Consider the following 24,074-nt stretch of genomic DNA (forward strand, 5'->3'; position numbering starts at 1 on the left):
TTCTTCCTTAAGTGGTAGAGAAAATTGGCATATAAAAACCAACTCTTCTTCTTGTACTACTCCAGGGTGAGATCTCCTGTCACCATGGCTTTATCTAGTGCTTATTCTGTTCAGAGTGACATAGCATGTGGGTGATCAGAGCCTTTCACCTAAGGCATAATTTTCTCTTTCTGCACCATCAGCAGTCAAAGAACCAGAGCTGCATAGGATGCTGTCTTGCAATTCTAGAATCCAAAGATTTCTTTGTTTCCTAGCTGTTTCTGATGAAATCTCATAACAATATATGGAGGCAAAATATTGTGATAAAACAATTTCCTGGTGCTTTTAGTTAGGCTATCTGTAAGTGCTGCATGGCCCCCATAGCCTCAGGTATTGGGCATCAAATTTCTAATAATTTTGGTTATAGTTGTGTCCCCACCCCAAAAAAAACCCCAGACAACAAAAAGAGAATCCGGGTTCTCCTGGTTGCAAATATATTTGTGGAAACATGAATGGAAAGTTCAGAAATTTAACAGGTTGAGAGGGTGTGTGTTTGAGTGTCTGCTACCACATTAGTCCTTGCCAAAATATTCAAAGTTTGTCAAAAAACACTTTATATGGTCAAAATAGAGCATATAGAAATACAGATTTCTTGCAAACCCTTGGCTTCCTTTATCCCACAACTTGATTAACAGCCAGCCATTTCCCCTGACCTGGATGGCCCAGGCTAGCCTGATCTCGTCAGGTCTCAGAAGCTAAGCAGAGTCAGCCCTGGTTAGTATTTTGATGGGAGACCACCAAGGAAGTCCAGGGTTGCTGTGCAGAGGAAGGCACTGGCAAACCATCTCTGTTAGTCTCTTGCCATGAAAACCCCAAAAAGGGGTCTCCATAAGTCGGCTGCTACTTGACGCACTTTACACAGACGCACACATTTCACCTGAGGCTATGGGGGAGATTCAGGCAGTTCCTTGAATTCCCTCATCTTCTGGAGGGTCCGTTGGAAGAGGACACCTGTTCCACCTGAGGCTATTAAAAGTACATATATTTTAACTACTAGTGTCTGTAATCAACCAGTAAAAAATAACTTGGTGTCATGTACTTCTGTCCCTGCAATTATTTTATTCTGTGTAATATTCTCGTTCTCTGCCTAACATTCTTTCTGTTCCTGTTCAGCTTAAGGAAGATCACCAGAAGGCCCTCCTGAGGCGGGAATTTGAGCAGCAGAGCCTGAACCTTCAGAGGAGGCTGGAGCAAAAATTCTGGAGCCAAGAGAAAAATCTTCTGGTGCAGGAATCCCAGCAGTTCAAGCAAAATTTCTTGCTCCTTTTCATGAAGCTCAAGTGGTTTCTGAAACGTTGGAGACAGGGCAAGATTCTGCAGAATGATGGCAATGACTTCTTGGAGGTATGGTGAGCCGCAAGCACAGGCTTGCTTGTCCTCTGCAGAGCAAATGAGTACTTGGGGAATTTCTATACTACCATTGAGAGCTGGTGTGGCGTAGTGGATAGTGTTGGACTGGAATACTGGGAGGGCCTGGGTTTGAATCCCCACTCAGCTGTGGAAACTTGCTGGGTGACCTTGGGCCAGTCACACACTCAGCCTAACCTACCTTGCAGAGTTGTTTTGTGAATAAAACGGAGGAAAGGAGAAGGCTGTTCTAAGCTGCTTTGGGTCCCCAGTGGAGAGAAAAGCAGGATATTAATAAATAGATGCAAAAGCATTTGATTTTTAGAAGAGACAATTATGCATTTTTGCTCCTGTTAATAGTTTTTGCTGAGTTTACTTCTTTTCCAGTCCTGCCACATCATTCCCTCCCCATTTTCCATAACCCATGAATTCTTATTATACCAAAGAAAAAAGGGGGAGAAAGTTAAGATTAAGATAATAGGATGGACGGACTGCATGGTACTATTTCTTCATGTGATGCCATATTATTTCACTTTGGGCTCAAACTGTGTGTATCGAGAAGGGTCCCATATTAGCTCAGCTGTGTCTAACCCCTCCTGTCTGTTTATTATTTGGAGGCAAGATTTGCTGTCTCGCCTTCAGGTCCTTTCAGCCATACAAAGCATAACAAAGTAAAGGTCAGCCGTGATTTTGCACGAGGTTTACGTTTATTTATTTATAGTTATGGTTAAGTTTTGTTTTTGATCAGATCCGAATGCAAATGAGAAATCTACCTTGATGCAGTACATATTTGGTGTCTCTTCTGATTTCTCTCGTGCATGAATAACATTCAGAAGTGATGAGGCGGAGGGAGGGGAGTACAAGAAGTATAGAAGTGCTTTTTATTGTCACAGATGAAAATGCGCTAAGAGAATTGGCCTCTGCATAGATGCAGAGAGAGCTGCAAAGTCTACCATTGCCTGAAGAGGCCTTGGCTGTTTGTGGCATCCCATAAGCCTCATTCTACCAAACATCTATTTTATCCCTGCTTTTGTTTAGAGAGGCATCATTTCTTCTTTGTTTGTTTTGCTTGTCTGATAAGTCCCTATCAAGCAGTTCCTCATCTGAATATGAGAAGGGGAGCTTTAGTCAGACAGAGAAATAAAACAATCCCTTGCTATTGCAACAGATTCATTCCTGATGAAAGCAGAATACATGGCCTGTGGGCAGCAGAGTGATTGTAGGTTTGGGAACAACAGCCTCTTTATAGGCCAGGCTGAGGAGGAATTCAGATGATGACTCTTTTCAGACGCAAGTGTACTGTAGAGTGCCTGGTGCAGAAAAAGCAACAAGGCTGATGTGACAATGGAGCAACTCTGTACACACTCCGTAGAGCCTCATCTGGTGCTCTAGTCTCTTCCATTTACCTTACTGCAGATAGTCCTAAGCCCTTTACCACCGGCTGGACTTTACAGTGGGCCACATATTGTTTTTCTGCACGCTTCAGACTCTCCTGCTCACGTTTTGCTCCATTCTGTGCTTTCCCAGGTGAATAGCATGAAAGAACTGTACCTGCTAATAGAAGAGGAGGAACTGAACCCCCAACAGCAAGCAGATAACAAGACATGTATTGGAGATGGCTGGTCTCAGAACGCGGTGAGATGGGACCTGGGAGCAATAGGAGGCTTGCCGTGTATGGGGCCTAGACTTCTGGAGATTCTTCGCAGTATTTTAGGACTGGGTTCGCGCCCCCCCCCCATTCATGTGCATCCCTTGATACCTCCTCTTGATGACTTGCATGTATCCGAATGTATGAACTAGCTTCATTCTGTTTGTCATGATGGGAAAGTTCTGTTTGTAGTGTTTGATCTGAAATGACTCATTCATGTATGCAAGGAGAGCGAACCGTAGGTGCCTGTGGTGAAATGTCCAGTGGCTGCTCTGCTCAAAGGTTTTGTAGACACATGCATCTCTTGAGCAACAAGCTTGCTGTGGATCTGCAGTTGCCTCTTTTGGGACAGATTACAAACTTCCAAATTAAACCAGTCTCAGAAACAACTTTTTCCTCCTGCAGATAGTGCTGGAGCTCAGCAGTCGCGAAGCCATCACCGTGTACAGAGCAATGTTTTCAATAAAAGGGGAGAAATTGCCTCTTCTATAAAAATTAGGTGCTGTAATAAACCAAATAAATATGCCAGACCTGCCTGAGTCAGGTAGGGAAGGGTGAAAATCTGATCTTGAGTCTGGTACGTGGAGTGGAGGCAGGGGGAGCAGAGATCCCTCTGCAGCAAACGCCCCCCCCCCCACACACACACAACTGTTCCTTAGGGCAGAGCAATCTGTTTACACCCAAAGTCTCCTCCAGCTGGGGATGGTGGTGGAGAAAGCTGTCAAGGCTCAGCCAACTTATGGTGACCCTGTAGGGTTTTCAAAGCAAGAGATGAACAGAGGTGGTTTGCCGATGACTGCCTCTTTAAAGCAACCCTGGATTTCCTTGGTCTCCCATCCTAGTACTAATCAGAGCTGACCCTGCTTAGCTTCCAAGATCTGAGGAGATCAGGTTAGCCTGGCCTATCCAGATCGGGGCCAGCTGAGGACAGGGTAAGGAAAAAGCACTGCAGACATGATCCTTTCTCGTCATGCAGGGCACCTAAGTGGCGGGCTTGCAGTTTCTACCCCGAAACGGATTGATGTACAAAGCGAAACTATCAGGACCGCCACCCTCCCTTGCATGCCATAAGCCATGGAAGAAGAGGGAAGAGGGCAGTGACCCTTTCGCTTTGTGCAGGGCTCCCAGAAAGTGAGACGCATCACAGTCACTTCTCAAGCGCCTGCATACAACGAAGGTTCCTGCATCTGTGTGGTGTGCAGTGCTTGTTTGTCGAGGGTGGCTCTAAGACTGCATAACAGTGAACGCTCACTAACACATCTGCCTTATACCTTTTGTATATTTTATTAACTGATCTTCCTTTTGTGTGATCACATGGTTGTGAGCCATGCCTCCCATTCTCCCCCACGCTTCCTCCACACACTCCCTCCCGTGGCCGCATCCCGGCTGCCAAAAGAAAGATTCCAAGACTGCAAGCAGTAATACCTTTAAGCACTAGGCTTAGTCTAAGGTATGCATAGTAAGTAAATTTCACAGAAATTACAGTTTGGATTTTCAGAATTTGAATTTTCCAAAACAGTGTTGAGAACAGGAGGAATGACAAAAATGGGAGCGCTGCCATTTGAATATGCCCAGGATTCCCAGACGGATCTTTTGCACTTAATCGGATTGCCTTTGTAGGCCATGTTACACCATACAGAGCCTTAAGTGCTCTGCGCTCCCCTGGCATGGAAAGATGCTCTTTGCTTGCCTTTTTTTAGGCTGCTGACATAGAGCCAAATCAGACAGTTTCCATGAACAGAGTTCCCAGTGGTTTTACAAATTCAGTTACCTGGCTTCAGAGTTCTTATATCAGTCAGGAAAATGGCATGAAGGGGAAGGCATAACCCCACTCCCCTGATGTCACAGTCATGATTGGAATTGGGCCACACAACCTGTTGAAAAAAAACAACTGATGGGAGCTCCATCAGCATCTTACCTGGTTTGGCCCTCAGCATCTATTCTGTGGCCACCAAGGTCACATTCATCTAGGCTGCACATTCTTCCTGTTTTTTTGCCCACATCCTACAAACCACAGGCATCTAATTTCTGAGGCTGAGCAGGGCAATGGTTCTGATTTCCCTATCTAGTTATCAAACTAGGCTAATTTATCCCCCAAGAATTCAAAGTTTGTAAGAAGTGGTATAGCTCAAATTAAGCCGCTTCTCTTTGCCCTTAGTTTCCTGTATGTGCTGCTTATTCAAAGTTGACAGCATGTACGTTGTGGTTAAGAGTGTCAGACCTAGGACTTGGGTGACCCAGGTTCAAATCCATTAAACTCACTATGTGACCTTGGACCAAGCACACTCTCCATTATCTACCTTACAGGGTTGTTGAGAGGATAAAAAGGGGGAAGGGAGAGCTGTGTATATGTCCCCAACCTCTCTGGAGGAAGGATGAGGTAAAAATGTAATAGGAATTTCTGAAGCTGTGTTTCTGAAACAAAGAAGAAATGTAGGATGTGGTAACCAATGGCTACACTTTCCAAAATACGTCAGAATTCATTAGGTACTTTTTCTGTTGTCATCTTAGCAACCCAATGAATACATCAAGACCCTGTCAGACATGAAGGTGATCTTAAAGGAACTGTGCACAGAGCTGCGTGAAGAGAGGAGAGGCATGAATGAGCTGCAGCAACAGTTTGTCAAGGCCAAGGCAACCTGGGAGATGGAGAGGACTGAGCACAAGTGTCTCATCACTCAGGTCAGACTTTCAAGAATCACATTTTACTCTCTCAGCTCCCTGTGTGAGCCTCCTTCCAAGCTAGGGGTACCATTTTCCCACTGGGGGCAGCAGCAGGAAAAGGAAGCCAGGGGCAGCCCCTGGCTTCCTTTTCCTACTGCCACTTTTGCAGCCACTGGGAGAAGCTGTAGAAGGGTGAAAAGTTGGAGGTGAGGAATAAAGGAAGAGTGTTTGTGCATGCCTGCCCCAAAGTGGGTTTTGAGAGGGGATTTGAAAGTATGAGTGTGAAGTGGCACTCTGTAGCTCTTCTAGGCACAAGGGGCAGTAAGAGAGAACATGAAGGTTCGTTTAAGGGAACAGGAGAGTTTGGATAGAGAGTGATGAGACTGGAGAAGCAGTGGTCAAGAAGAGAGAAATCTTGAGAAGGAAGGATATGAAGATGAGGGGAGCAAGAACACGGAGGGCTTTAAATGTGAAGATGAGGAATATATGCTGGTCTGAGACTACACATGTTGTCAGCGTGGAGATCTAGTTGTGGGGAGATCGTCTGTCTGAACAACAGGAGAGGGGAACAATTTGGGGTTAAGTGGATGCAGATGGGATTCTTGATACGTGAAAAAGACCAGGGTAGAGAAGGTGGCAGTAGTCAAGGCATGATCAAAGCACAAGTTGGACTTTTGCTAAAGGGGAAAGGGAAGAAGAGCTATCATTTTTGCAGTGTTGTTCAGGCAGAAGCAACACAACACAACTGAATGTGGGGAGCAAATAAGAGGGGGTGGAGTACAACATAAAACCAAGGTTTTGTATCTGATCACCAAGGTGATGCCAGTGGGTACAAAAATAATATGAAAAGAGAAGGAATAAGAGGAAAGATAAGACATTTGGAAAGGATTTAGTTTTACATAGCTGCATGGATTCTTCGTTGCTGCCACAGACCAGCAGTTGGAGATGTGGGATTGGATGGAAAGGGGAAGTTAAAGGTCAGAGCTTCATGTCCTCAGTGTATAATTGGCACTGAAAACAGTGAGTTTGGATAAGAGCATAAACTGCCACCAGGTAACAAATTATGGTCTAGAGATAATCACTATAGGAGTAAAAGCTCCTTTTTTATGATGGGCCTTATGTAATTTTGATAGCTGCACGATGGGTAGATTTTCAGCAGCTAGATCCTTTTCATGCACAGAGACACAGTGGCGGGAAAAGCTGAACCTCTGCCTGGTATGCAGGTTGCAAAGGCTCAGGAACCCTGCTGGAAAACACAGACCATCCAGAACTGCTGCTATTCTAAGAGGAAAAATAGCCAGCATGCTACAGATCTTCTTAACTGGATGTTGTAAGAGACATAGAACTGGCAATCGTGTTTCCTTACTCTCCTTGTCTAATACAAACAATGTGTGGTGTGCCATCATCAGACTCTGCCTCTCCCCACCCCTGCCTCTCATAATCTTTCCTGTGATGTGGGAGTTGGGAGATCCTCAACACGAAGATGAATCACCATTTGTTGTTTGTGCTAGACATTATGAGAAAGAGAGAGTAAAAGAAGGAGCGCCGGCAGCTTTCGCAGTGTCTGCCTTGGCGTTTAGGCACTTGGCGTTCAGAGCCTTGGCGTTCAGGCGCTGCTTGTGTGAGATTGTGCAGACGCGGACCGTGCTCGTCCCCTTTTTGTGCGTGTTCATTTCTCTCTTGCACTCTGCTGCGTATGGCATACCCAGCAAGAAAAACCTCTTGTCATCCGGCATAACACTAGGACTAATGTAATCTGGCAGTCAGCCTTGGCATGTGGCTTTGGAAAAATGTAATAAAACCGAAGTCTTCTTACTGTAGCTGTGCAGCAGCCTGCTGTGGAAATAACCAAGCAACGGTGGTTCTGCCCAACAAAGGGCTCCTTTCAGAGCAGGCTGCAAGCAGCTCACGAGCTTCCTCTCCGTGTGTTTCAAAACACTCTGGCTCTGTGGATGCTTGCAACAAAAAAAAAAACACCCAGATGTATACAAAGAAGTGGCTGTAAATGTTGCCTTCAGCATTTTGCCTTTATAAATTCAGGCTGAGGGTGCAAACTGACTCATATATTTATTTGTTTAAAACATTTATATGTTTTAACCTACCATACCCCCAACCAGCTGTTTCTTAGGAAGGCTTACAATTGAAATCAAGTAATTATTATGTTAAGAAAATCTATAAAAGCAGCAAAACTCAGTGGCCACTCAAAGCACAGCAGAGATTTTGTCCAGTCACACGTGTTTATCCAGCGTGGTGTAGTGGTTAAGAGCTGTGGTTTGGAGCGGTGGACTCTAATCTGCAGAACCAGGTTTGACTCCCCACTCCTCCACATGAAGCCAGCTGGGTGACCTTGGGCTAGTCACAGTTCTCTAGAACTTTCTCAGCCCCACCTACCTCACAAGGTGTCTGTTGTGGGGAGGGATAGGGAAAGTGATTGTAAGCCAGTTTGATTCTTCCATAAGTGGTAGAGAAAGTCAGCATATAAAAACCAACTCTTCTTCTTCTTCATATATTTATTTGTTTAAAACATTTTATCTGTTTTCAAATACCATACCCCCAACAAGCTGTTTCTTGGGCAGACTTACAATTAAAATCAAGTAATTATTATTTTAGGAAAATCTACAAAAGCAGTAAAACTCAAAGCAGCCACTCAAAGCACAGCAGAGATTTTGTACACACACACACGTCAGTCTCTCGTGAACAGATTCTCCTTTTCCTGTGCCCTGCTTCTGCAAAAAACCAGAACATTACTGCATTCCCATTACAGCCCTCTGAGCATCCCCATTCTGTTTCTTTTCTAAATGCAGTAGTCTTGCTCATGTGGTAGGAAGCTTGTCCACCAAATTCAGCCTGGGTCATCCTCATTCCAGTGCACTCCCATGATTGCATTGGGGATATGTGAGCAGATGCAGTCACAGTTGACAGACAAGCAGTGTTCATGATTTGGATGGCGTTTCCACCCCAGATTTTCATGACAACAGAAACTGGAAGCTGCAATTGCATGCAGGTGTTCACCGTTTCATACTCCATGTGAAGGGACTTTGACATCAGTTAGTCCTCAATAACAACCATGTCAAGTTCACTCCTGTTCTTAACTCTGACCCTCTAGCTGTGTGTTGCGGGTCACAGATCTACTCCGGGAGTGTTTGTGGTTGCCATACGTCCAGGAACAAAAGAGAATTCAAGGCCATTGCTTGCAGGCTCCTTGGAATTCTTTCTCGTGTCCTTCCTTTATGTCAGATGTCTAGTTCTCTCTAAATAATAATGGAGGAAGGAGGCAAGAAAATATCTCATTCCTTTCTGTGCGTTCTGTGCTCTTTCTGTTTCCTTATCCTTTGCAGGTGTCTGAGTTCTGACTCTTAGGCGGGATATTGTTTTCCATCAAGGGTAGGAGAACATCAAGAGAAGAATTCATTTTTTATAGTTATTTTGATAGTTATCTCAGCTGCCCCTCCAAGGCTGGCGTCCAAGAAGCTTTCTGCGTTGTGTACACTGGCTGTTACATCTGAAAGTCTGGCAACGTGGCATCACAGAAGACTCAGTCACGCTTTCGACTCATGTGTGTCTGTGGGCATGTAGGTGAATGCACTGTGTTAACCCTTTAGGCTGCTTGTACACCATTTTCCTAAAGGGCAGATGTGTTGGGTTAGTGTGTAGGAGGAGGGGAACGAGCTGGCTGGTTTGCGGCTAAAATGAAGAGTAACATCCTCACCCTTTGTGAATTGCTGAGTCACCTCCTTTATTTCCTGTGCCATGAAAATAACTTATGAAGAAGCAACTTCATATCCTGTTTCTCTCTCCCCTTCCAGTCTCTTGTAAAATGCTGCTTTCATTTTTGCACTCAAATTTGCACAATACTGTCGTCATAGACTATTTCATCATTATAACAGTGTGATCATTCTTGCACATTGCATTATTCCAGCACCTTTCTGGCACAGTGAGAAACCCTGTGGATTCACACAGCAGACGTTGATAGTTAAAAACAAACAAACCCACAAGCCTGTATTTGGAAATGGATATTGGTAATTTCCTAAAGCCTGCCATTAAAACCTAAGTGTGTTCTTAGTCCCTGTTCTCTCTTAATCTCATTTTGGCTGAAGTCCTTGTTTGGTTTCGCCTTGTGCCTTGCAGCTGTGATTGAATGAAAAAGGTTTCCAAAATTATCCTGGACATTTCTGAACAACCTGTGACAGATCAGGGCCAATATCAGTAACTCCTAGGAGCAAAGCAACTTGAGGTAGTATATTTGGATATTATACCAGGTTTCTCAGGGTCTTGGGAACTCCAGTGAACTCCTGCCCCTCTTCTTTCAGACCCGGCCCGGTTGTGCTTCAACTTTCCTCTGAACATTAAAGGAAATGGATAACAAACAAACTGAATGTCTGAGTGTTGCTGGTTGTGGGCAAGCATGTGTCGGACTGCTTGCTATTTTTGCAGCGTCCCCAGGCTGTTGATGCCGGCTCCAGTCCTGAGTGCCTCGTTTTGCTTTTATTCATTGTTATGAACCTAAAAAGAAAAAAAAGGGGAAATCCTGTGTTTAGTTTGTGAGGGGATACAGAGCAATGAGTGAGTGACATCTTTTGAAACTGTGAAGCAAAGTAGCCACGTGAGGTCAGAGAGTGAGAAGAGAAACATAAAAGGAGAGGGACAACTTGTGTATACAGGCAATAGAAGTTGAGAGTGTAACATAACTTGTAGAAAGCATGTCGAGAAATGCTACCAGTGTGGTCCTAAGCACAATTACACTTTCTGAGCCTGTTGTCTTCAGTGGACTTGGAAGGGTGTAACTCTGTTTAGGCTTGCACTGCCCTTCACCCTTGCCGCAGCACTTCCGCACAGTGAGGTTGCCTGACTGTCTTAGAGATTCCATAGTGTTAGGGCTTATCCTACAGTTTAATGGTGGTTAATCTTTTTGTTAATTACAAGTCCTGGAGAAATCAGCTGAAGTGTGACGCTTATCTCCCTCTCTCTTCCCATTCAAAAGCTCTGAAAACTGACATGGTTGCTAGTAGAAAAGAAGGACTGCCTCAGCTCCTTATGCACTGCAACTCTGATACCTCTGCTGGGGCTTGCAGGAGTAGGTGTTTTACCTGTTGAAAGTGGCTGTTTTGACATTGACTTCAGAGGCTGTCATATAGAGGATGGTGCCGAGTTGTTTTCTGTTGCCCCAGAAGGTTGGACCAGAACCAACGGGTTGAAATTAAATCAAAAGAGTTTCCAACAGAGCGGTTCCTCAGTGGAACAGGCTTCCTCGGGAGGTGGTAAGCTCTCCTTCCTTGGAGGTTTTTAAGCACTAGATGGCCATCTGTCAGCCGTGCTGATTCTGTGACCTTAGGCAGTTCATGAGAGGGAGAGCATCATGGCTATCTTCTGGGCATGGAATAGGGGTCACTGGGGGTAGTTGCGAGTTTCCTGAATTGTGCAAGGGGTTGGACTAGATGACCCTGGTGGTCCCTTCCAACTATGATTCTAGGCAGCAAGACAAAGCAAACTGATTTCTTACCTATGGGGGTGTGGGGTTTTCAAGCACCCCCAAAACCAAACAATCCGCTTGGTTCTCGTTTTAGTTCCCTTTCAGAGCATACTTTCATCAAGATGTAATATTTCCTAGCACCTCCTCAGCTCAGTATTGATGATCTGTCCTATTAAGTGTGCAAAGACAGTTTTATTGTTATTGTAATGTCAGTTGGGGGTCTATTCCATGGCCTTTCCCCAAAAGAAAAGCACAGGTTTGACCCTGCCCTGCCTCTCAGCATTGGTTGCCCTTGCCTGTAAATACCCATCTTATAGCCAGCTATGTGTTCAGCACCACCCAAAGTGTTTGGGCACAGTTAAGTTGTTGCTATTTCAGGCTGAAATCATTGGAGTCTTAATGGCTGCTATTGAAGCAATCTCTATTCATGAATGTTATTGATTTCTCTTCCCAACCTTTGGCTGAGATGAGTGGAAGATATTCAGCATTATATATGCCGCACCTAGGGCCTCTGGGGAAATATGTTGGTTAGGAGGCAATTAATAGACACTCGGTCCTTGTTCAGAGTTGCGTGGATCAGTATTGATCATTCTGTTCTAGCTGCGCTGCTGGGAACCCTGCTGTCCATCTTGTGGTTTGCAGCAGCGAGAAAGACAAGATAGTATGCAGGCGGGGGGGTCATGATGCATACCCTTTAACAGAAGACAGTAGGCACTTTAGTTTTATATTGTGAATGAGAGGCTCGTGGTTATCTTTATTTAAAAGATTTATGTCTTGCTTCTCAGCATAAAAAAGTTTTGGAGCACTCTTAAGGTGGGCAGTGAGATGAGCACAATGATTTTGGGGGTTCTGGTGGTTTTGCCAAACGAGGACCAATAAATACTCCTAACTTAAAAATAACTTTTTGAGGAGTTATAAATGTGCATAAATGTTTTTGTGTCATAGACCCCATGCTCTAGACATTGACATTTGCAGTATTTCTGAGATGTATATTCCAACTTGAAGTTGATTGTTCACCAGTTCATAAGTTAACTCTGATATGCACAAACATTGGAGAAACTCACAGATTATATAGGAGTGTCCACTCTTATTTACAGGGGGTTTCCTTATCCCCAGCATGCTCCACTAATTGCTGCTGAGTCTTCTGTTGAATGTTATATGGCATAGATGACTAGATGGCTTGCAAATATAAATGCGTATCAGAGAATATTCATAACTTGTGAATTGTCTCTCCGCTGTACCAGCCAAACACATATAATAAGTAAGGACATGTAACAACTTCCTTTGAGGAGAAAGCGAACTTAGGAACTTAAGTGGATTCTTAGAAATGGGAGAAGCCTAACCTATCTGACCTATTTTTTCCACAGGCAGCCCTGCTTGTGGTGCTTCCCCATCATCCTCAGCAGCAGGAAGTTACCTGCTGTTCGGAGTTAGCACACATGCCAATAAATTGGGCTGTTCGATTAATTTTAAGGGCAGTGAGTGAGCAAGCATTTTTGGTAAGCGCAGAATGTCTGAGCTGCACTGCCCAGCCCCCTCAATCATCATCCTTGACTCTCTGCACAGATGGCCAGGGTCCCTAATGGGCTATAGACTGGCGTTAAGCTACAGTTACCAGGTACAAATTTTGGTGCACCCTGGCAGTGAGAAACGAGATACTTCATTTATTTGAATAGCTGCGTCATGTGCGAATGGCCCTAATTTAGAGGACTGTGAGCATTGGGTTAGCATTTTGTTATCATCCTGCAGTATAACTTTATGGCATGCTTTCATCTCACGCTGGTGGTTGATAGCATGTACGCAGTGGGGAAAGAGGCTTTGGCTGTGCAGTGAGCATAGCTGCCATTCCATGCTAAGTATATTACTATCCCAGAGCAAATAAGGGCCCATTGTTAACCAGAAATTTTAGAAGTCGTTTGGATGAGTCTTTAGAGATAACAGTGGTGCTAAACTTGCAGGGTGCCCTATTCTATCTATCAGTTTCTTGTTCTACTGCAACAATATAAGTTCCCTGCCATTCCCAGCCTGCTACTGAATGTTCGTGGTGGGTTTTGAGAAGCAGAAGTTGAATCTCTTGGATCGGTTATTGTATGAGGTTATAGCTCATGGAGAAATCCTTATAAACTGATGCCGCTTTCGTTTGATTGCGCCTTCATTTCAGCGTTCCTGAGAAGCCTCATTAGGGTTATAATAACAAATTTTGAGTAATAACCCACTTGCTGATACTGTACTCTGGAGATGCCCATTATTAGATTTTTCTTGGATCCCCACCCCCAGATGCCCATTATCACCCAGAATGGCATCTGCACTGAATGGCTGTTGTGCATAAATGCAGCAAATATGCCCAATTATTATCTGATTAGAGTAATAATTTCCTCTTCAGCTATCTGAACTGTCAGGTGCCAGCAGTGAGCATGGGAAATGGGGCTTCTAAAATTAGCTTACCGTTCTCTGGAGCGCTGTAGGAGTTTAGCGCTTCAGCTTTTTTTTCTAATTGGGCCATGCGGTTAACTTGTGTCCAAAGGCACACCCTGTTGTTCCTCTCCACAGACTGATTTCCCTTGTTACTTATCTCTCCTCCATATGGCTGTTGCAAAAGTACCAGAGTGAAGAGATTCTGTATTGTTTTCCACTTAAAATTTGCCTGCCATTATCTCTGTCACGCTTGTCTGATCCCGTTCTTAAGAAGCATACAGATGTATCTTCATACAGGAATTGGTGTGAGTTTTTCTGTTGCAAGGAGAGGTCTAACCTCCTTATTGCTGAACTGACATACATACAGCCTCTGGCTTAAACCTTCCCCCCTGGACTCTCCTTTCCCCCCAGTGTTTTTCTGTTCAAATATTTGTTGGAGACTTTTATAAAAAGAAATCTCTCACACTTAAAAATAAACTGCTCTGAGAAGGGGTGGAAGTGTCTTCATGACTGGCCCAAGGGTCAACCACTCCACATTATGCAAAGGCATACTTTAACCAGGCCCGTGTGTGTCAGTGTGTGTGTGACCATGATTAGCACAAGGGCTCTGTACAAATCCCTCTTTTGCTATGAAAAAGAAGTACAGGTTTCTACTGAGCTTATCTGGAGGATACAGAAGAAGAGTTGGTTTTTATCGGCCAACTTTCTCTACCACTTACAGAAGAATCAAACCGGCTTACAGTCTCCTTCCCCTCCCCACAACAGACACCCCGTGAGGTAGGTGAGGCTGAGAGAGCTCTAAGAGAGCTGTGACTAGCCCAAGGTCATCCAGCTGGCTTCATGTGTAGGAGCGGGGAATCAAACTCAGTCCTCCAGATTAGAGTCCACCACTCCAAACCATTGCTCTTAACCACTACACTGGCTCTCTATTATGCATGCCCACAACAGGCATTGTTAAAAATTATGTACATCTGTACACATTCTTGGAGCAAAGAAGAGTATTCCAAATGTTAACCCCAAGGACACTCCTTGCCCCATATATCTTCCTAGACAAGAAATTATGCAACAGACTTCCTTGGCTTCAGCATGTTACTGGAATCCCCTAATCATGACGGTTGCTGAAGTTTGACCTTCAGTCCATAATGTGCAGAGTGGAGTTGTTGGAGGTGTTCTGGCCTCTAGATATGTATTTGTGTGTGAAGTGTCCTCCAGTTGCAGCTGACCCCATAGGGTATGTATGTATGTAGGTAGGTAGGTAGGTAGGTAGGTAGGTAGGTATGTATTGCATTTGTGTCCTGCCCTCCATCCTGGCCAAGGCTGGGCTCAGGGTGGGTAACAACAGTATATTATACATATACTGAAACATTCAGATCCATACAATATTAATTGTATTAATTAAAACAAAAATTTTCAGTGAAAAACAATTTAAATACTAAATGGCTCTCTCAATTACCTTACCTGGGAAGATCTATTACAATGGGTAGCCGTGTTAGTCTGGACTACTGGACTCTTGCTCTTTTCTACTTATCCAGGAAGGTAAACGATTAAGCAGAGGTTCCTCTGTGAAGTCTTCCTTGGTGGTCTCCCATTCCAGTACTGAATCTACTTAGCTTCTGAGATCTGATGAAGTCAGCCTATACTATACCATTCCACATTCTGACCTCTGGATGACCATACCTTAATTCCTGTCTTTGTGAACTGATTACAGGGCTTGCTTGCTGGAGATGATTGATTTGGGCCTCTGTCTGCCAGAATGCAATTCATTGCACTGTTGACCCTCTCATATCCAAGGCTCAGGCACAGTTTGCATTTGTGGACTAGTAATCTGCTTTGGGAGCCACCTGCCTTTGCTGCCCTTCTTGTGCATTGTAATTTTGACAAGCACAAAACCATTGCCAGCATAAGACTATTTTATTAACTCATCACAGTATAAAACAATAACACACTTAACATTTTCAAAAACTAAAACACATCCAAGCCACACAAAAACTGTTAAAACAAACTGTCGGACAACAAAATGAAGGAGCAGGTTTGTAACTTGGGGGTGCTGCTGGATCCTGGCCTATTGGAGGCTCAGATCTCGTCGGCGGCTGAGAAGCCACCTATGGCCCTTCCTCAAAAAACATGATCTGGCCACAGTGATCCATACAAAAAGATGGTCAAGATGGTCAATTAAAAGCCTAAAATCAAAATGCCTTGACCAAGTGCCTAAAGGCCAAGTCAATAGGTACCAGGCAGCCTTTGGTGGGGGGGGGGGAGGGGAGCATTCCACAGATGCCTTGTCTCTTCTCATCCGCTGTCTCACCTTCATGGTAAAGGGGCACACAGAACAGGGTTTGGGATGATGATCTCAGCTGAATGGCTGGGCAGTTTGGGAGGAGGTAGCCTTTCAGGTTACCCTGGTCCTAGGCCATTTTGGATTTTAAAAGTAAGAACCAGAATTTTGTGCCCTGAAACAAACAAGAAGCCACGGTAGATGTTCTGTTGCAGGGCTGATACGTACCGTGTATCCAAACCTTGACGACAGCCTGGCCATGATAGTTTGTACTATTTGAAGTACCCAAACAGTCTCAAAAGACATCCCTGTGTTTAGCACATTATCGTAATCAAACCTGGATTTGGTTAGGGCATGGATTGCAAAGGCCGAACCTCACTTCCCAAGGAGTGGCTGAAGCTGCTAAAAGATGCTGCTGAGGAAACCTGAGCTTTCAGCTGTAGGTTGTTCAAGCAACTTTTCAAAGCTCTGAACTTGCTTTCATGGGGCATGCAGACCCTTCCAAAACATTCTCCAATAAAGAATGATAGGCCAACCACACCTCAGGCTTGCCTAGGCTGAACTTCAGCCATTAAAGAGACGTAGAACTGGGTATCATTATCATATTGACTGCCCCTCACTCCAAATCCCCAGACAGTCTCTCCCAGTGGTACTAGTTAGATGTGCAACAGCACGAGAGATAGAATAGAACTATGTAGGGTCCCAGAGCATCATCTTGTGGAGGTGACTGGTCCAGTACAAGTAGAACCATGGGATTGTGGTGCTCCAAACTCTGCCAAGTTTAACAAAAAGGAAACTACAATCAATAGTATCACAAGGTGTCGAAATGACCAGGAGAATCAACACTCCTCCTCCTGTCGCTCTCAAGGCAGAGCTCATCAGCCAAAACAACCTAGATCATTTCAGTTCCAAAACTCGAATTCAGTATCAGAATATTGTATTCCATCCCAGAGTACCATTAATTATTCTGCTATTACAGCTGATACAGTGATAACCTATATAATTTCATTTTTCATGTGGCTTCCTTCCACTTTTCACCCGTGCGAATATGTACCGTTTCCAGTCTTTCATCACCATTTTGAACACAGCATTCTTGAGAATCTGCTTTTCACCAAAAGGACATTCCTTGAAACCCTCACATTGCCATATGTCAGGTGTTGATTGCTGCTGTGTTTAAAAAGGCATGAAGCATAGCCAGGCCTTTGATAGTTACTTCCTGGCAAAAGTATCATAAATATATTAAGCAGCAGCAGTCTGGGGCAGTCTGTGTACAAACAGCAAAAATAACTCATCTTGCATGTTAAGGCTGCAAGTCCACTGGTTGGCTTTTCCAGAGGAAGAGGGTGCAAATGTCCCTATGCCCAAATTCTAACCAGTAGTAGTAGTGGTAATAAATTTTATTTATATCCTGTCCTTCGGCCAAGTAATCTTAGCGTGAAGGCTTGGAGTGCCCCCAGTTTAATCTGTTCTTGCTCTAAACTGGGGGTCTCCTTCATGCAGTCAGTATCTTCTCTCTTTCCATTCCCCCCCCCCCCCGCGAGCACATTAGGAAAAGATACAGCTACATGGTACTGAAAGTTGCGGATATGTTTTCTGCTTCCCTTGTGGACTGTTGTTTTAGTTTGACAACGCCTGTGTGGGAAGAGCAAATCCCCACAGGCTCTGTTCTGTCATGCACATAGACATTCCATTCCTCCAGTCTTCTACTCCTCTCTTCAGAATTCTCTCTCTCTTTTGCATTACAGGCAAAAGAGCATATTTGAATATGTATTTTACTTCGGTATTCAATATGACATTTCATATGTGTTTGGCTGAATGAACATTGCAGTTGTATACTGTTCCTTCTATATTTATGCAGGTTTCTTTGGGGTAAGGGGGGGGGTAAGAGGCATGAAATGCCGGCCTCTGAGATCAGCTCCTTCTTCTCCGACTGCATAGACTTCTGTGCGTTCTGGCACTGCATTGAGATATAACTCCTTGCAAGAGAGGCAGTGTTGTGCAGTGGTTAGTGTGTCGGTTTAAGATCTGGGAGACCCAGGTTTGAATCCCCACTCTTCCACGGAAGCTCACTAGGTGATATTGTTGAAGGCTTTCACGGTCAGAGTTCATTGGTTCTTGTAGGTTATCTGGGCTGTGTAACCGTGGTCTTGGTATTTACCAAGACCACGGTTACACAGCCCGGATAACCTACAAGAATCACTAGGTGATCTTGGGCCAGTCACACGCTTTCAGCCTAACTTACCTCACAGGGTTGTTGTGAGGATAAAATGGAGGAGAGAAGAACTGTGTTGTGGCCTGTGTTGGATCCCCATTGGAGAGAAAAGCAGGGCATAAGTATCTAGACAAACAGATACATAAATAGTTTAATAAGTATATATTAAATAATAATTTATTAGGTGGTTTACATAGACAAGGCATCACAGATGGGTCGTTTTTCAGTGTGCCAGTGTGTAGACAGATCACACTGAGTCTGTAAGAATCTCTATTCCCATTCTACTCCCAGCATCCCCATCAGAAAGGAAAGGAACCTGCCCATCCCCTAGCAGAGCGGATGACAGGTGGAAAAGTGCTGAGCAGTTTCCTGTCACCAGAGTCAGATGTTCTGCCTAGAGCTTTTGATTTGGTCAGGTTCCCTGACACAGTGGTTGGTTTTGGTCCTTGCAGCTGGAATCCAAGGGTGGAAAAGGCCTGACGGAGCGAGCCCTCTCTGACTGGAAAACAGCTCTGAAGCGGGAGCGAGAAGAGCACCAGCACCTCCTGGCTGAGTCCTACAGCGCTGTCATGGACCTGACCAAACAGCTGCGGATCAGCGAGAAGAACTGGGACCAGGAGAAGCTGGAGCTCTTGGGCCACTTCAAGGTCGAGCAGCAGGCGGCGGAGCAGCAAGTGAGGGAGCTGCAGAACAAACTGAACCAGGTAGGGGTTGAGTAAAAAAAGGTAAAGGTCCCCTGTGCAAGCTCCGGGTCATTCCTGACCCATGGGGTGACGTCCCATCCTGACGTTTACTAGGCAGACTTTGTTTACAGGGTGGTTTGCCAGTGCCTTCCCCAGTCATCTTCCCTTTACCCCCAGCAATCTGGGTACTCAGGGGTTGAGTAGGTGTGCTTAAATGATCGCTCTTCTTCTAAGTGCAGCTCTCTGTACCCAGGCAAGTGTGAATGTATCCTGTATAAATCACATCTTTTTTTCCAGAACTGATGTGTGCTCCTTGCTATGAATATAAATACATAGGGGAACCTGAGTTCCCATTATCTGTAACTTGGGTTGCCAACCTCCAGGTACTGTTGTAGGAAATATGCACCACTGTGTACAAATGAGTAATTGTAGAAAACCAACACAACAGTTTTCATACTCTGAAGGGAGGATGCAGGAAGCATGTACCACGTATAGAGTTCAAGTGGACATTATAATATTGGGAAGATACTATAAAGAACTGATGAAGAATTGGAGAATCGAAATGGTCGTCTGGCTAGATGATTCACCGGCGCGTAGGTTGGATGACCCATTGATTTCCTCGTGGAACAGAAATGTATAATTAGATATATGGTTAGAATACAACTTCATAAGAGAACTGTTGATATCACACTTATCTTGGGATTATGAGACTGTATGAAAACTGTGTATATACATTCAGTACAAATTTGTGAGAGATTGTTATATTTGACTTACCTTATATTGTGGACTTTGTGATACTTACGCAGGTGGCTGCATGCACTTCGGTTGTAGACAGTCACTATAGTTGTGTCTATTATCAATCTTACGTACAGATAAATGTCAGCATTATGAAATTGTATGTGCAGATACATTTTTTTGGGATTAATTTTGGTTGGCTGCTATGTCGGTTTTCTACAACCTCCAGGTACTAGCTGGAGATATCCTGCTATTATAACCGATCTCCAGCCGATAGAGATCAGAAGAAAATGGCCGCTTTGGCAATTGGACTCTATGGCATTGAAGTCCCTCCCCTCCCCAAACCACGCCTTCCTCAGGCTCCGCCCCAAAAATCTCCAGATATTTCCCAACCCGGAACTGGCAACCTATCTGTAACCATGTCTTACATGGATGTTAGCATGTGTATATATGTGAGGGTATGAGTAAGGCATGTACATACCTTAGGCCTCGCTGCTTCCCCAAGCAAAGAGCCAAAGCAAACAAGGTAGACCTCCCTTGCATAGTAAATTGCTCCAGATAAATCCTATGAAACAAGACATGCATGCAGCAAAATGACCCCTCCCCCAAGCTCTAGACAGGTCACTGGCTCATACAGCCTGGGGGAAATTCTTTTTTGATCCCAAATATGGTGATCTGGCAGATCCTGAAAGCTCGACTGAGTCTTCCCAAGAGAAATCATAGTGAGCTGTGGATCCTTGCTATATAATGATCTTGTCTGTAATAGTGATGATTCTTCATTCCCTGAGTAAAGAGTCTCCACTTCAAACATCATAGAGGTACAGTGGGACCCTTCTTGAAAGATATTCCTTCGTAGCAAAAACATCTCCTGTGGGTTTTCCCAGTATTGTCGCTGCCTATAGCCAAATAGATCTACCTCCCTCCTAGTGACCTACTGGACTTCTGTCTTTACCAGCAGTTAATGCTTCATAGACACAACCTCAGCATGACCCTGTGTCAGCATGGATACTGAGCTAGATATTTGCCTCTAAGCACCAGTTTTTGTATTGAGAGATTGATTTCCTTTTAGAACAGTAAGCCTGCCAGTGATATGTGGGGTCCTGCAAAGGGGCACTTGTTATTCTCCTGATGTTGTCATGCCAGTGGGAAGTGCCTACATGTAGTTAGGATTTGTGATGAGCCCACTGGAAACTGAAACAAATAAAGTTACCATCTAAAGCAATGACTTGCCAAGGACAGTAGGCTTTTTACATACAAGCCAAGCTTGCAAATTGCTTTGTATGCATCCTCTTCCAGCTGCAGAAGGGAGCTGACCGATGGGCTTTGAAAAATTCAGAGATGGAAAACCATGGCACTAGCTGGAAAGAGGTAAGAGGGATGGCTTTATTCCCTGCTGCAAGATCCGGGAGAGGGTAAACTTGGGCTTTTGTTGCTGGGCCTGTGAAATAAAATCATATCCCAGAAGAGGTGGAGGGAAGCTGTAGAATTGCACTAGAGACAAATCCCAGAGATAGTTGTTACCCTTTAGGGGATGCTTGGGAGCACCTGGAGCACAGGGGTATCCAATAGACCCTGTCTGGGACACAGAAATCTAAATAAATAAATGCATTTGCATGACAGGGGCTCTGTGGCTTTAACAGCCGCGCTATAGACAAAAATCCAGGAAAAAGCTGCACCCAATGAATTTCTATCTGCCATATAACTGCCTAAGACTCTCTTATCAGGAAGGCATGTAAAGAAATCAAAGTGTTAGCCAGTAGAGCAGGGGTGGGGAACTTTTTTCTTGCCAAGGGCCATTTGCACTTTTATAACATCATTCAGGGGCCATACCGGGCATAGGTCACCCGGCGTGCGGGGCGGGGGAGGAAGAGGCTATGGCTGCAAGATCTCCAGCCACCACCTGGAGGTTTGCAAACCTAGGAGAGGCTATGCAGGGGAGGGAGGGAAGGAAAGAAGGGAAGGAAGGAAGGAAAGGAAGGAAGGAAGGGAGGAAAGAAAGGAAGGAAGGAAAGAGAGGGAGGGAGGCTTCCCCCCCCGACACACACACGCTTGCCAGCGGCCCGGGGATCTCGCGCACACATGCACATACACAGGGAGGGCTGGGAGGGACCCTCCAGCGGCAGCGCTGCAAGCGCGCAGGCCAGGGGAATGGAGCACGGGGAGAGCTGTGGGGGGGGGGACCCTCTGGCGGCAGCGCAGCAAGCGCGCAGGCCGGGGGTAGGGCTGGGCGGGGGCCCTTGGCAGGTGATGCTGCAAGCGTGCGGGCCGGGAGAATGGACGACGGGGAGGACTGGGTGGGGACCCTCTGGCGGCAGCGCAGCAAGTGCACGGGCCAGGGGCTCAAGCGGGAGGGCTGGGCGGGGACCCTCGGCAAGTGGCACGGCAAGTGCGCAGGCGGCGGGGGGGTTGGAGGCAGGGGCCTCGGCTGCCCCAAGAACTTGAGGCTGCCGCGGGGCAAGCGCGCAGGCGGGGGGGGGGGAACAGAGGCAGGGGCTTCACCGCCCCAAGAACTCAAGGCAAGCCACTCACTCGCCTGGAAAAAGCTGGTAGGGCGCAGGCAAAGGGGAGGGGTGCCAAGGAAGCAAAGTTGGGCTGCCGAGAGAGCTAGCCAGGCACATGTTTTCTCTCTCTTGCAAAGAACAGGAAGCCAAGGAACAGGAAGCAGGGAGACTTGGGGGAAACGCCCCCACAATCACCCAATCAACCTTCAGCTTTGTGCTCATGCGCTCCGGCTTCCTAGTGAAGCCCGAAGTGCTGAGATGAGGGCCTGGCTAGCAACAGCTAGCTCTGTGGAGCTCCTGGCCTTGGCAGGTGGGCCGTGGAGCTCCCAGCCTTGTCAGGCGGGCCGGGGGCTGGACAAAATGATCTTGCGGGCCGAAACCGGCCCGCGGGCTGGAGGTTCCCCACCCCTGCAGTAGAGCAGTAACAGCCACATTCTGATGTCAACAGAAGCTCTAATTATGCATCAGTCAGATGTCTTCACCATGGCTGGAACCACCATCAATTCAAATTAAAAGCCCACTAAAAAGGGATAGACTTTACCTGCCTTCTGAAAATTAAAGTGGGGGAGACAAACACTGCCCAGGGAAGGGAGTTTCAAAGTCTTGGTGCCACATCAAAAAGATCCTGTTGCACATTGTCTCCCAGTGAGTCTCTGATAGAAACAGAGCGAGGCCTGTCTAAGTAGGCTATTTTTGGAGAACAAGGCGCTTTATGTACTCTGGACCTAAACCAGTTAAGGGTCAAAACTAGTGTCTTGAATTGGACCCAGAAACAAACTGGAAGCGAATGCAAATTGAACCAAAATTATACCCTTTAGTAATTGGGCAGCTGCATTATGGCCCAATCACAGTTTCCAGGAACTTTTCCAAGACAGCCTCATGTACAGCCAATTACAGTAGTCCAGTCTGGAAGGTGCCAAGGTGTCTAACTACTGCCAAGTCTCAACTGAGACCTCTAAGTGTATAGAAATGGGGAAAAAAACAGATGATGATGACAAAACTCTCTTAACATTCTTTCAGACTCTCAATGAGAAGATCACTGACAAAGAAACCGTTTCTGAAACAGACATCAAAGGGAGTAATCTGAAAAGGTGAGAGGTTTGGTTTATTTCTCTCAGTTCTTCGCCATCTAGAAAGTAGCATGCTCCTCTACCCACACCTTTGCCTGGTAATTTGGAAGAGAAACATGATCATCACTGGGAAGCAGCAACACTGGTTTCCTTTGAGCACACTGGAAATTGCAATTAGCCTTACTGGACACCGTGTCAGTCTCAGTTTAGCTTTGCAGCTGGCTGGTTAACACAAAATGACAGGTCTTTCCCATGTGGGCCAGATTGCTGGGGCTGTGTCTTCTGCCTTCTGTGAGTGTAAATGTCCACTATATGGTTCCCTCACTTCCTTCCGCTAGTGTTTTCCTCTTCTGAGTGTCTCTCAGACAAATGATGCTGGGGAGACCAGTGTTTTTAATCCACTTTCTCAGTGAGAAAGCAAAGCATGTTATCTTGATAATGCTTATTGTCTGTTTAATTTCCCCATTGATTTCCATTGTGTTCTCTGAAGCTTTTTATTTGGGGAAATTTTTAAAGGGTAGGGAATTATCCCAGCTGATCCTTAACAAAAGTCTATCACATAACTTTAGTGTCTTGGAAGCTGCTCATGGCAGGGGTTTCCTTAAGATAGATGCAGTTGTTGTTCCTACTTACACGGCCTAGGGGAGTCTCTTCTCATCTGGAGTTTCAGAGCAATTCTGTAGCAAGAGAGCTAGAGGTGATGTGCCGCCATCAGAGTCGATGGAATCTAATATGGAGGGTGGGAACTGTCATGCCTCAAGCAAAAGATCACTCTCTTGCACACCGTGTTAGTTATTCCAGGATAATTACTATCCCCTGGTTCCATAAACAAACTCATACCCTCCATGATAAGAGTAACCATGGTGAGGGGAGGTACATTTCACATAAGCTTCTACTGTGGGCATGCACAGCCTTATCCACAGTGTGTTAGCATCTACCAGTTTGTCCATGGGCAAAGGAAACAGGAGAGTCCCCTTTTGATTACTAATAAAGTCTATGCCAGGGATTGTGGGAC

General features: G+C 45.3%; 1 protein-coding gene across 2 annotated transcripts in view; it reads left to right on the plus strand.

Annotated features, from left to right (window-relative positions):
• SOGA1 (suppressor of glucose, autophagy associated 1) overlaps window positions 1–24,074 on the plus strand; it is a 92,064-nt gene that overhangs the window by 65,074 nt on the left and 2,916 nt on the right. For both annotated transcript variants that reach the window (XM_056845191.1, XM_056845192.1), the window contains exons 8-13: window positions 1,153–1,383; window positions 2,914–3,021; window positions 5,546–5,716; window positions 18,523–18,774; window positions 20,785–20,856; window positions 23,010–23,080. In XM_056845191.1, coding sequence (XP_056701169.1) covers window positions 1,153–1,383; window positions 2,914–3,021; window positions 5,546–5,716; window positions 18,523–18,774; window positions 20,785–20,856; window positions 23,010–23,080 — 905 coding nt within the window. The remainder of the gene's footprint in view (window positions 1–1,152; window positions 1,384–2,913; window positions 3,022–5,545; window positions 5,717–18,522; window positions 18,775–20,784; window positions 20,857–23,009; window positions 23,081–24,074) is intronic.

Source organism: Euleptes europaea, chromosome 2 (genome assembly GCF_029931775.1).
Source record: "Euleptes europaea isolate rEulEur1 chromosome 2, rEulEur1.hap1, whole genome shotgun sequence".
Taxonomy (NCBI): Eukaryota; Metazoa; Chordata; class Lepidosauria; order Squamata; family Sphaerodactylidae; genus Euleptes; species Euleptes europaea.